General features: G+C 45.8%; 1 protein-coding gene across 5 annotated transcripts in view; it reads right to left on the bottom strand.

Moving 5' to 3' along the window:
• Positions 1-14,074, bottom strand: part of LOC140408776 (protein FAM184B-like) — a 496,156-nt gene that overhangs the window by 141,413 nt on the left and 340,669 nt on the right. For 3 of the 5 annotated variants that reach the window (XM_072496452.1, XM_072496448.1, XM_072496447.1), the window contains exons 5-7: positions 13,535-13,741; positions 7,359-7,469; positions 7,133-7,273 (exon numbers count right to left, since the gene is read on the bottom strand). In XM_072496452.1, coding sequence (XP_072352553.1) covers positions 7,133-7,273; positions 7,359-7,469; positions 13,535-13,741 — 459 coding nt within the window. The remainder of the gene's footprint in view (positions 1-7,132; positions 7,274-7,358; positions 7,470-13,534; positions 13,742-14,074) is intronic. The other 2 variants (XM_072496449.1, XM_072496450.1) reach the window with 2 other exon arrangements.

Below are 14,074 nucleotides of genomic sequence, written 5' to 3' on the forward strand. Positions count from 1 at the left end.
CAAAACTCTAACTACACATCACCTGACAGAGGCCACCTGAAGCCCCTTTACATATCAGTGTCAATTAATGGATACTTGACATAAATGAGAAAACCAATTGCAATATCTCTTAACCCATTATTTAACAGTCTCCCCTTCCTTGGAGAAAAAAAATAATTAGGTGAAAACAAAATTTCAAGAAACTCAAACACACACATGATATCCTCCCCCTTTTGTTTTCAGTTTTTTTTTGTTTGGATGAGAAAGACAAAAAAAAGTCACAGAAACAAGCGCCCTTCATTAACAATATCTAAAAGTTTCTGTGAACTCGCCCCTCTTTTCGTTAAACAGTCTAACAGTTGATAGCTACTGTCGACCCATTTAATTTTTGTTATTTCCCCTCTGTCCAACATCTGCTTCAAACTTGCGATGTCTATCTATAACCTCTTTTCGTAGAGTGCACATTTTCCCACAGGGATTTATTGTCAATGTGACTGACAGTCAATAGGTATATTACCCAAATCCCCTAATCCCAAAATTTCTGTCAATATCTGACTTATATAAAAGACCATATCCACCGCCTCTACAAGGCTTAACGTCTCAGCAGCCAAAGTAATTTTTACCATTCTCCTTATTTTCTTTGTTTCCTACACAAGCGGGCAACATTTACCATTGTTCCCCAAAAGGAAAATTATAAAACCTCCTGCACTTGAAACCCCATCACATAAATTTGCGTAGGATGCATCACTATAAACTATGAGTTTCAAGTGCCTAAAGTCACCTAAAACCAGGAACTTCAAAACACACTCCTGCATTTTTAGTTTGGCCAACGTTTTATTTGCTCTTATTATGTCTTCCACTTTGGGGTCATTCATTTTTGTACTCAACTCTAAGAAATCAAAACTCACGCCCGGTCTAGTCTGTCTACCTAACCAGTTCAGTTCCCCAATTAAACTTCGCAGTTGCTCTTTTTCTATCTTTGAAACCATTGCGTCTTTTTGTGAAACTCGGCCATGACTAATTGCTATTGGGCTGATGCTTTCCAAATAAGATTAATGATGTAAAGTTGCCCCTAACTTAGTCTGTCCAATTTCCAGTCCAATATATTTAAATACCGGAAGCCTGACTTCCAACCCTGAATTCTTTCCTCAAACCAGAGATTACAATAGCTTCAAAATCACTAGTCCCACCCCACAAAAAATCATCGACATGCTTCATAAAGATGCCAGAAAGATTTCCTTTATAGTGCTAGTAAAACATTGCAGGATCTGCTTTCAACTGGCAGCAGCCTAACTTTAACAAAACTGACCTTACTGAAAAATACCAGACTCTAGATGCATCATTTAATCAATATACACATTTGTTCAACTTCCACAGTACCCCTTCTGTGTTAGCTGCTTCTTTAGGAGGACAGAGAAAAATGTCTCTCTGGAGTTGATGCCCCTGCAAAAAGGCAGCTTTTATATCTATAGATTTGCATTCCCATGCCTTTGTGGCTAATAGAGCCAAGAAGATCTTTAAAATAACCTTTCCTGCTGTCGGTGAATCTACCCTTAAATCCTGATCTTCTAAGTTTTCTTCAAATCCCCTTGCCACAAGCCTGGCCTTTGCCTTATAAGTTCCATCTGGAAGAACCTTTTCCGTGCAAATCCATCTGTGGTATAGGGCTCTTTGTTCCCTATCCGGTACTTTCGTGTGTACCCCAAATTCACTCCAACTATGCAATTCTTGCTGTTTAGCATCTTTGATAACTTTTTCATCTAATTTATTTGAAGCCACCAAAATCTCACGTGCATGTGGGCTTCTACTTCTATTAGTATTCGTAGTCGTACTCATGTTCTGAGATCTTGATAATCTATGTCCCCTCTCCCGTCTGGTATCTCGTTCTGTACTGCCACTGCTTGATCTTTCCCTTCTGCTGTGGGATGTCCTTTCAATGGTTCTCGACCTTTTCCTGTAGACCTGTTCACTATCCGATGTACTATCTGAACTGGCACTGCGTTTCTGTGCCCTCCATTTTTGAACTTTGTTTTCCCAATCCATTGTCTTGACTCCTTCCTCTGAATGCTGTACATTCAACCAATGTTTATACTTTCCAGTGGCCTTCCCTGCTCTACTAGTAACAGTTGCATCCTTCCATTGACTAGATCCTTCAGGCAAGTATGTCACTTTTGTACCAACTTTTGGCAGTTGCCCTTTCGGAAAAATGGCCTGTTCTAATTCATCAGAAGTGTTGTGTTCCTCTACAGAAACCCTGTCTCTATATCAGTTAACTGGTCCTCATAGTTCTGTAACACATGCGTACCAGATGACTCTGGTTCCTCATCATGTCTGTCTGCTCTGTCTAAATTTGAAAATTTGTAATCTGTATCCATTATCCTTGATGAATGCACACTAACAGTTTGATTACCATGTTGCAAAATAATTGTTTTGCCATCTATGCCTATGGGCCTTTCCATTCATTAGAATTGTCTCTCTTATAGTGTACCATGCCTCCTTGCTGAAAAACGGCATCTGATGGCTGTACGTTATGTCTTAAAGCTCTGCGAATTCTTTCAGAGACTTCTGCTTCCAGAAAAGCTTTTCCACTGCTATTTAATGCATTTAAATGTTCAGCAAAACCAGAGCTAATTGTAGTCCCCTCCCAAGCTGGATGCTGGTCATCCACAATGGACGGAATTTTAGGATTTCTACCAAACACTATTGATAAGGACTATAGCCCCCAACCATATGCAATGAATTCTTTGCATGTACCACCCATGCTAAAGCTGAATTTAGCCTGCAATTTGGTCGATCTGACAAAATTTTCCGAAGCATGTCATCGATGACAGCATGATTTATTTCACAGACACCATTACTAAATGGGCTTTCTGCAGCCGTATTCATAACTCTGATATTCACGTTTTCACACATATCCCTAAACTCATCATTAGCAAATTCTCTCCCATTGTCCGGAAGGAATTTTGCCGGTGGACCCATTCCTGTCCCTATCCATATTTCCACGATTTGATCCAGAATTACTCTCTTTTCTTTGTTTCGTACAATCATTGATTGACTAAATCTGGTTGCTAAATCTACAAAATGCAAAATAAATATATTATTTGCTTTATCCCAGATCTTAAGGTCCATGGGCATAATGTCGTTAAAATCCCAGGCCAAAGGTAGGGTTACTATCGGTCGTGCTGGTGTCCTTCTGTACTTCCTACAAACTTCACAGCGGTCACTAACTTGTTCTATCAGTTTAGTATAGTGGTCATCCCTTACCCCTGCATCCTTTAATAAATTTTTAAGCCTCCGAGGAGACGGATGTGCAAATTGCCTATGCAGTTTTAAGACCACAAGCTTTTTATCAGCTAAAGTCCCATTTTCAACTGCCATTAACACATCCTTAACCACTCTACTTGAAATATTATTTGTCAGTAATGGAATACAATAGTGTCCCAACTAATTGTAAGTCCACCGTCTTTACAAAAACTGTTGCCTTATCCTGTTCCATATCCAGTTTCATGTGTGCTTTCTTCATCGACGGTCTGCTCAGAAGCAAAGGTATCTCACTTGATACAACATCTGTGCTAATGAAATGATTCACTCCGGCAATATTGCAAGGGATCACCACTCTTTTCAGCGACTTCAGAGTATTATCATCCCCAAACCTGAAATTTGTGGAACTTTCAAATTCCTTAACCTTGTTACGATTTTCAGCATTCAAGGAGTCCAGATAACAGCTTAACCAGTCAATTCCACACACAGTAGATGTGCAGCCACTGTCCAATACAGCACAGTTGAACGATTCTGCAACCAACACCCTCATTACCGGTGTAAAACTGCTTGTCAATAGGACAATGCCTTCTTTCTGGTCACTATCTTTTTCCTCTTCTGACTCTTCCGTGTCATGTGTCGCTTCAAACACTCTATCATAATGAGTTGGACAGTTGAAAGCATAATGGTATTGAGAGTCACATCGAAAAAATCGATTCATCATGCCCCGTGCGTTTCTGGGGTTCATCTTCCTATTGTAGGTTCTAACTGGGTTTCTGTCTTCATAATTTCCTTGTCTCGGTCTCCGTCTATAGTCTTGAGCCCTGTTCGTAGCCATACGATTTTGCCATCCTGTTAGTAGTGTATGTTCCATATTTGCCTTATTGCAGTCTCACCTATTTGGGTCATCAGAGCCATCGGAATCGAATGTTTTCCCAGAAACTTTTGTAAAGCTTTTGTCATCTGTTCGAATAAGGTATCCTTATCAGTAAACTGAACTCCTGTCAAAACCAGGAGCCTATCCATGTTGCTCACTCTAGCACCGTCAAGTAATTTAAAGGCCAACACAGACTGTGGAAATTCCAGGTTGTGTTTCTGCAGCCTTTTATATAGTCTGCCAAATTCCATTATATAATCTTCCATGGAGATATCCTCCATTTTCCGGAACTTATCAAAATCTGACCATGCTTCATACGCACTTAACAAGTCATCTTTCTTATAAATCTTATCCATATAATGTAATAAAGTCTCCAGACCTTCTTCTGAGTCTAACTCTTCCAATTCCAGCTCAGAAAGCACTTTGTTTTGGATTTTACTGCCATATGGTAGAGAAATAGCCAGTGGTAGAGAAAGAGCCAATGCCATACCTTGTTTTCTCTTTCCCAAAGCAGTTACCTTAGTCCACATAACTACTGCACTTCTCCATTGGTCGTACGATTCCCTTTCAGAAAATAAGGGAGGAAAGTCATATCCAGCCATCTTTATCCTCGGTTCAGCCATATATCCCTTTTTTTGTTTTCTCACTCACTCCTTTGTTTGATCTGGAAAAGTTGTATCTTTCAACACTTCACATTTACACAGCAACCATCCTCTGCTACCAATTGTTAGACATTTTAGTAGCTGTGATATGAAGAATCTAAAGTTCTGTTCCTTTTTTCACCAACACACATTTATTTCATTCCAACAGACTTTGCACAAAACTCTAACTACACATCACCTGACAGAGGCCACCTGAAGCCCCTTTACATATCAGTGTCAATTAATGGATACTTAACATAAATGAGACAATCAATTGCAATGTCTCTTAACCCATTATTTAACACCCCCAACCCATCTATCACCTCCCAGAGCCAAATTGGGCTCCCCAGGTCTTCCACCAGCTCCTGATCTACCTTTGTGAACTCTAGCCTCTCTAGGAATTGATTCATATCCTCCTCCCCGGCTGGGGTTCCGATTCATATAACCGACTATAAAATTCACGGAACAAGTCATTAACCGCCCCCGGGTCTATCACTACCTTGCCTCTCATATCCTTTATTTTTCCCATTTCTCGTGCCGCCTCCTGCTTCCTCAGCTAATGTGCCATCTTCCTACTAGCTTTCTCCCCATATTCATATATTGCCCCTTTTGCCCTCCTCAGCTGTCCCTTAGACTTACCTGGGGAAAGGAGCCCAAATTCCATTTGTAGTTTCTGACGCTTCTCTGGTGCCTTTAACTTCTCTTTAACTATTCACTTATTTTCCTAAGATCCTTTAGTATCTCCTTTTATTCAATGTATTATTTCATATTTGCATCTAACTTCCCTTTTTGCCTTTGCCCTACATTTCTAAGTTCCTCATGATGTTTTCAGTATTTTTAATAATTTTATCAGAAGCCTCTCTTTTAAGCTTAATTTTAGTTATCCATCAGTGGAACTTTATTGTTTGACGCACCCCATTATTGCTTTAGTGGGATATATTTATTTTGTATTCTGTGCTTCACATATTTGAAGTTTCTCCACTGCTGATCTGCAAACCTATTTTGTAGCCTTTCTGCACAGCTAATTTGAGACGGACCCCTTCTTATATTGCTGAATATGACCTGTTTCCGGTGCAGCACCATTATCTATGGCAGATCACTTTCCTTTTCTATTTTTATAGTAAGCTTAACTATGTTGTCATGGTTTCCCAAGTGTTGTCCTCTCACATCAGTTATCTATCTGTTTTGGATGCCGTCTAAAAAAATGTTCCCTGTTTTGATAAATGCATTACTTTTATTCCAGTCAAGTTGGGTCTGTTAAAATCACCAAATATTATTACACTGTTGTTTTTGCCGATCTCCACGAACTAGCTGAAATCTTAGCCTCACAATCATCTCCACTATATGGTGGTTTGTAATCTGTGCTGAGAATGGAACTAATCATTTTCCCCATTTCTTAACTTTGTCCAGTTGAATTTCACCTTTATACAACACATCGAGGGCTATCCTTTGTTCTATTGCTGTGATAGAATCATTTGCCAACACACCCATAACTCCCTACCTCTCTTGAAAACGTTGTAACCAGAAGCAAAGTCCTCAGCCTTGCCCAAACCAACGTTGTGATGGACAGAGCTAAGCAGTTTTACAACCAATGGTTCAGTTCAAAACTCTGCACTCCTGCCACACCCAGTTGCGAATGCTGTTGGACAGTTAAGCAACTAACTGGAAGAGGAGGCTTCACAAACAGCCCTATCCTGAATAATGCTGGAGCCCAGCACATCAGTGCAATAACCAAGGCATTTGTGACCATTCGGCCAGAAATGCAGGGTGAGTTATCCATCGTCGCCTCGTTCTAAGGTGCCCAGTATTACACATGTCAGTCTTCAGCGTCTCCTCCACTCCCTTGAACACCTGCCACACTGTCTCCAAAGTCTTTCCCAATGTCTCCTTATCAGGACCAATGCGTCGTCCACCGACTTTTTGAGGGTCTCCAGCATCTCCTTCTCTTGCTTCTCGAAATTCTTGCCGAATGGCCATTCAAATTATCGTCAACTTATCGACTGTGATAGGTGTGGCCCCACCCAATGAGCTTGCCTCCGCCATCTTCGATCCCGCAGGACTCCGCACCTTGCTCAGTTCCTCAGAAGGACTCGCTCACACCGTTCTTCCCAATATTCTTTTTTGCGCCTTTTGACATCCTCACCATAGGGGACAAATCTGTCCACCTATTACCCTCAAGAACCGGGTGAAAAGGATCAAAAACCGAGGACGCTAGCAACCTCCTTCTACATTTCACCATCGGAAGTCGAAACATGAGCGAGGTTTAATAACATTTGTTTTGGAGTCACAATTTTACTGTTGCCCCCTCTGCATTCCAATAAATACCCAATTTTAGCTAAATTACCACATCTCGATCACTTTTTCATGCATTTCCCACCTGCAACTCTGATATCTGGTAGAGAGCCTGTTCTTGCTCCTGGAGCAATTTTTCGTGACTATCTTTCAAGTGAGTAGAATAGGAATCAGCTTGTTCTGTGCCCTTATTGCTCTGCTTCATTAAGCTTTCCATCTTGGAAATCTAGAAAGTTAATCAATGCTGAGTAAGCAACAGTAGATTAAGTTGTTCCTTACCTACAGTAACATACAGCTCTATTAGCGCTCACCTGCTGCAGCGAGTCCTGAAGTTTATTGTAAAGCTCCTCCTTTTCGTTCTCTAGCTGTCGTCTTTCATGCTCAACTTTGATGTTAATTTCATCTAATTGATTCTGTAGTTCCTGCAATGGAGATGTTAATTATTGTAGGAATGCCTAACATCATCATTTTACGTAATCAAACTTGTCTGAAAGTACTGCTATGTTAACTGTCCAAAAATGATGTTGCATGTTGGCAGTATTTAGAGGCTGATATCCAACTTGTTTAAACAGGTTGGTGATCAGCCTGTAAATCCTTCCAATACGTAATGGCTGGTGGTAAGAGAACCTAGAGCTTCTGGCCTAGTGGGAGGCACACTACCCACTGTGTCACAAGACCATGCTAGATAGTATCAGTAGTGTGGTAAACCACAAGTTGCACCTCTATTAGGTGATGTATGGTAGGACCTGTACTACAGGTTCGTTAGTAGTCCCTGTCTGCTGGCTCCGCCCAGTAGGCGGAGTATAAATATGTATGTCCTCCATGCTGCAGCCATTTCGCCAGCTGATGTGGGAGGCCACACATCTTAGAGCAATAAAGCCTCAGTTGTACCCAACTCAAGTCTTTGTGCAATTGATCGAGCATCAATTTATTGCTCTAAGATTTTCAAACGATGGACCTCCGGATCAAACTGGATCGCCTGCAGCTGGATCCGCATTCAAGCAACGCCAAAAAGGATTTTCAACACTGGCTAGCTTGCTTTGAGGCGTACATTGACTCGGCGTCCACCCCTGTCTCGGAGGCTCAGAAGATACAGATCCTGTACTCCAGGATGTGCCGAACTACGCCGAAGCCATGACGCTTCTCAAGGAGAATTACGCTCTGAAGCCGAACACGCTCTTCGCCAGGCACGTACTCGCCACACGCTCTCAACTCCCTGGTGAGTCCATAGAAGACTTCTGGCGGGCTCTAATCCCACTCGTCCGGGACTGTGACTGTCAGGCCGTTACGGCCACTGAACATTCAAACCTCCTTATGCGGGACGCGTTTGTTATGGGTATTGGGTCAGACCTCATACGCCAGCGACTGTTAGAGGAGGCCACGCTCGACCTAGCGTCGAAAACGAAACTAGCAATCTCCATGACGGTCACCTCGCGCAACATTCAGGCCTACACCCCCAGCCGCACGGCCCACCCCTCCTACGCATCGTGGACCCCACAGGCTGCCGCCCTAGCGGGTGCCTTACCCAGCCAATACACCTGTGCCACGCGCCAGCCAGCAAACCCCAGGGGTCCCGATGTTATTTCTGCGGCCAGCAGAAACACCCCCGCCAACGCTGCCAGGCCCGCGCTGCCCTTTGTAAGGCTTGCGGCAAGAAGGGGCACTTCGCCGCGGTGTGCCAGGCCCATGCAGTCGCCGCTATTGCCCCCACCCCCCTCGTTTATGGAAAATGGGCGCTGCCATCTTCTCTCCCTCAGACCAAGCGCGGCCAGTGGGCGCCACCATCTTCCCCCCCGAGCAACACGTGCAGCCCATGGGTGCGCCATCTTGTTCAACCCCCACCACGTGCGGTCCATGGGCGCTGCCATTTTGCACTCCTCTAGATCTTCAGCCGCTATTTTGTTCTCAAGATCTTCAGGCGCCGCCATCTTGTCTCCCCCACGGAACATGGGCACCGCCAGCGTTCCAGGACCTGGGCCCCCCGGGCTCCCTGTCATCCTACACCAGCGACGACTGACCACGACTCGCCTCAGTGACCATCGAGCAGACTTATCCGCACAACCTGGCCACCGCATCGACCAGCGTGAAAGTCAATGGACACGTGACCTCTTGCCTGCTGGACTCCGGGAGCACCTAGAACTTCATCCACCCGGATACGGTTAGGAGCTGCTCCCTCGCGGTACACCCCGCCAATCAAAGAATCTCCCTGGCTGTGGCGATCCGGGGGTACTGTACGGTCACACTCACGGTCCAGGGCGTAGAATTCAGCGGCTTCCGCCTCTGTGTACTCCCTAAACTCTGTGCTGCCCTACTGCTAAGCCTGGATTTCCAGTGCAACCTTCAGAGCCTAACCCTGAAATTCGGCGGTCCCCTACCACCCCTCACTGTGTGCGGCCTCGCGACCCTAAAGGTCGATCCGCCTTCCCTCTTCGCAAATATAACCTCGGATTGCAAACCCGTCGCCACCAGGAGCAGGCGGTACAGCACCCAGGACAGGACCTTCATCAGGTCTGAGGTCCAGCGGCTGCTTCGGGAAGGCATCATCGAGGCCAGCAACAGCCCCTGGAGAGCTCTAGTGGTACTGTTTAAACTGGGGAGAAACAGAATGGTCGTGGACTACAGCCAGACCATCAATTGGTATACGCAGCTCGATGCGTACCCCCTCCCACGCTTATCTGATATGGTCAATCAGATTGCACAGTACTGGGTCTTCTCAACTGTAGACCTCAAATCCGCCTACAACCAGCTCCCCATTCGTAAATCGGACCATCCATACACTGCCTTGGAGGCAGACGGCCGCCTCTATCTCTTCCTCAGGGTTCCCTTCGGCGTCACCAACGGGGTCTCGGTCTTCCAAAGGGAGATGGACCGATACGGTTTGCGGGCCACCTTTCCGTACCTAGACAACGTCACCATCTGCGGCCATGATCAGCAGGACCATGATGCCAACCTTGCCAAATTTCGCCACACCGCCACTCCCCTAAACCTCACCTACAACAAGGAGAAGTGCGTGTTTAGCATGGCCTGCATAGCCATCCTCGGTTATGTGGTCTAGAACGGAGTTCTGGGGCCCGATCCCGACGGCATGCGCCCCCTCATAGAGCTCCCCCTCCCCCACTGCCCCAAGGCCCTCAAACGCTGCCTGGGCTTCTTTTCGTACTATGCTCAGTGGATCCCAAACTATGCGGACAAGGCCCGCCCACTCATACAGTCAACCCATATTCCCCTGACGGCCGAGGCACAACAGGCCTTTGCCCGTATCAGAGCCGATATCGCCAAGGCCGGGATGAACGCAGTAGACGAGACGCTGCCCTTTGTAGCCACCTGGGTTGGCCACTTCCCGACTTAAAATGGAGATCCGCAAAGAATGCAGGGAAATTCAGTCAAGCCAGGAAAAACTAGCAGGTGCAAAGTTTCCTGTGGATTATACTTTGCAGAAACCCAGACAGCACTGAAACCAACAGCCATCTGCATATTAATGAGCGATCCCCGGGAACAATTGAAACATTTAAGGTAAATAAGGCCAAGCCAGACTCCTCGGTGCCAGCAGGAACCAAGACAAAGGATGGCCAATACACTCAGGAACCGCCCAGCGATCAAGGAACGGCTCCAGTATTGGAGAAATCGATCCAAGTGATCGGAACCTAGTCCAATCACTTGGACCCAGATACGGGGTCCGCACCGAACGGCGCAAAGCCCCTGGGGACTATAAAGTAGAGCCCCCAAGTTCAAATCGGTCTTCTTGGCAGGGTCTCTCAGCAGCTCGAAACAACCCTTGAACTTGACTTGCCTAAATTGCTGCATCAACCAAGTCAGTCTCCAGTCAACGCACGCTACGAGATAGGCGCTCCTCGCTACCAGTCCATACCAGCTTGGAATCCTGCAGTCTCAGAATCGAACAAAAGGCCATTTGTTCCCCTGACCTGGTGGGCCAGTTCCAAAGCTAAGTATAGGCCTTTTAGTGTTAGAGATAGTCTAGTAAGTAGAGTTTTATGCATGAGTGGTGATTGACTGTGTATAATAAATGTGTTTTGATTTGAAACTTACTAACTGGTGTAGTGAGTTATTGATCAGTACGTGAACTTGAACCTCGTGGTGGTATCATAAAGATACCTGGCGACTCTCGAGCAAAGGTTATAGAGACAGAGCAAATTAAGTAAAGACACAACGGGCAACAAATTAAGAGCTAACCAAAGTTAGCAACACCTTCCAAGTAGAGAGTGACGCATCAGACGTCGCCCGAGCCGCCACCCTCAATCAGGCAGGGAGACCCGTGGCATTCTTCTCCCGCACCCTTCATGCCTCAGAAATTCGACACTCATCCATCGAGAAAGAGGCCCAAGCTGTCGTTGAAGCTGTGCGGCATTGAAGGCATTACCTGGCCGGCAGGAGATTCACTCTCCTCACTGACCAACGGTCGGTAGTCTTCATGTTCAATAACACACAGCGGGGCAAGATCAAGAATGATAAAATCTTGAGGTGGAGGATCGAGCTCTCCATCTACAATTACGAGATTTTGTATCGCCCGGTAAGATAAACAAGCTCCCACACGCCCTATCCCGAGGTACATGTGCCAGCGCACAAGTAGACCGACTGCGGACCCTGCACGACAGCCTTTGTCACCCGGGAGTCACACGGTTGTGCCATTTCATAAAGGCCCGTAATCTGCCCTACTCCATCGGGGAAGTATGGATGATCACCACGGACTGCCAGGTCTGTGCAGAGTGCAAGCCGCACTTCTACCGGCCGGACCGTGCGTGCCTGGTGAAGGCCTCGCGCCCCTTTGAACGCCTCAGCGTGGATTTCAAAGGGTCCCTCCCCTCCACCGACCATAACACGTATTTTCTCAGTGTGGTAGATGAGTACTCCAGATTCCCCTTCGCCATCCCATGCCCCGTTTATACGTCTGCCACCGTCATCAAAGCCCTCAACACAATCTTCGCTCTGTTTGGTTTCCCCACTTACATCCACAGTGACAGGGGATCCTCCTTTATGAGTGATGAGCTGCGTCAATTCCTGCTCAGCAAGGGTATAGCCTCCAGCAGAATGACAAGCTACAACCCCCGGGGAAATGGACAGGTAGAGAGGGAGAACGGGACGGTATGGAGGGCAGTCCAACTGGCCCTACGGTCCAGGAATCTCTCAGCCTCCCACTGGCAGAAGGTCCTTCCTGATGCACTACACTCCATTCGGTCGCTACTATGCACCGCCTCTAACAACACACCCCACGAACGTCTTTTTGCCTTCCCCAGGAAGCCCACATCTGGGGTGTCGCTCCCGACTTGGCTGGCAGCTCCAGGACCCATCCTGCTCCGTAGGCACGTCCGACTCGACAAGGCAGACCGTTTGGTTGAAAGGGTGCAATTACTCCATGCAAACCCCCAGTATGCCTATGTGGCGTACCCCGACGGCCGCCAGGATACTGTCTCCCTCAGGGATCTGGCACCACCAGGTTCCACACACACACACACACACACACACCCTGCCCGGCACCACCCTCCCCTCCCCTGGCGCTCCCAGCAGCAACCCCCCCGGGACCATCCGTCCTTCCCCTGCCCACGCCCGAGGATGAAGAGGATTTTGGCACGCTCCCGGAGGCTCCGGACTTCAGACCAGCATCGGCATCTCCGCCACCGCTACGTCGCTGCCAGCGGCACATCAAGGCTCCAGGCCGGTTAAACCTCTAACTGGTCCACTGGACTTCAAAAGACATTTTTTTCTCCCTCTGTCAAGGATTGTAAATGTAAATGTAAAAAGAAAACCATTTGTTGTACATAGTTCTCCACCACCCCCGCCGGACTCAATTTTAACAGGGGGGGAATGTGGTAAACCACTGCTGCACCTCTATTAGGTGATGTATGGTAGGATCTGTACTCCAGGTTCGTTAGTAGTCCCTGCCTGCTGTCTCCGCCCAGTAGGCGGTGTATAAATATGTGTGACCTCCATGCTGCAGCCATTTCGCCAGCTGCTGTGGGAGGTCACACATCTTCGAGCAATAAAGCCTCAGTTGTACCCAACTCAAGATTTGTGCAATTGATCGAGCATCAAGTAGAAAAACGAATACAGGCTCATTTGACTTGTACTCAGCTCCAACAATTCGGCTCAGCTCCATGCTCGAAACAGCATTCCTGCACTCCTGCAACATTTGCCTTTCCCACATGAGCCAAGCCAAGGATTGGGGAACGCACAGGGCTGAAAAATATAATTGCAGTCCAGTTAGCCAGTGGCAGTCTCTCTGAGTTAAGTTGGTAATTTACCGCAAATTCATAGGCAGTCTTACATTATGAAAATAACTGGAGCATTCAGGATTTGTCTGAACAAAAGGACATTTTCTGACAGTCTGGAGGAGGATAGGGATGATATTCAAAACCAGATCCCATGGTGTTTTAAACCAACCATTCTTACCTTAATAAATATGCATCATCTAAATGTTAATGAGACACATTCAATACAGCATGGCCAAGAAAACACGAGATACCGCATGTACCTTTTGCAGCTGTTTTCTTTCCAATTCCATTGAGGTCTGGACTGCCTTGATTTCAGTGGTGTGTTTCTTCACCAGCTCCTCCAATCCTTTCATCAGCTGCTCCTTCAGGCGAAGCTTCTCCTCTTCAGCCACTCGCTTTAGTTTCTTCAGCTCATCCTCGTGTTTTTTATGGTACTCTTCTTTTTCACGAGTAAGAATGTCAATAACCTACAAGGCAAAGGATTCTTCTGCTTCATCAATCATCGATTCATAAAAGTAGCAATGAATAATACTTCAACATGAATAAATGTATTAAAATAAAGTACCAACAAGCCACAAAAACTTTCTAAATAAAAAAGCATAATTTGCATTTATAATTTGTAATTAACCTAGTAAAACACCCCAAAATGATTCAAATATTGATATTTGGGACAGGTTACAACATCAGTAACAACTTCAATTGTGAACAAAAGATGAAAAATATATTTAAACATAAAATATTTCACCGCAGAACTAGAAAGAAGATTCAATGCATTACAAAACATTCATCACAAAGCAGGC

The sequence above is a fragment of the Scyliorhinus torazame genome, chromosome 3, assembly GCF_047496885.1.
Source record: "Scyliorhinus torazame isolate Kashiwa2021f chromosome 3, sScyTor2.1, whole genome shotgun sequence".
NCBI lineage: Eukaryota > Metazoa > Chordata > Chondrichthyes > Carcharhiniformes > Scyliorhinidae > Scyliorhinus > Scyliorhinus torazame.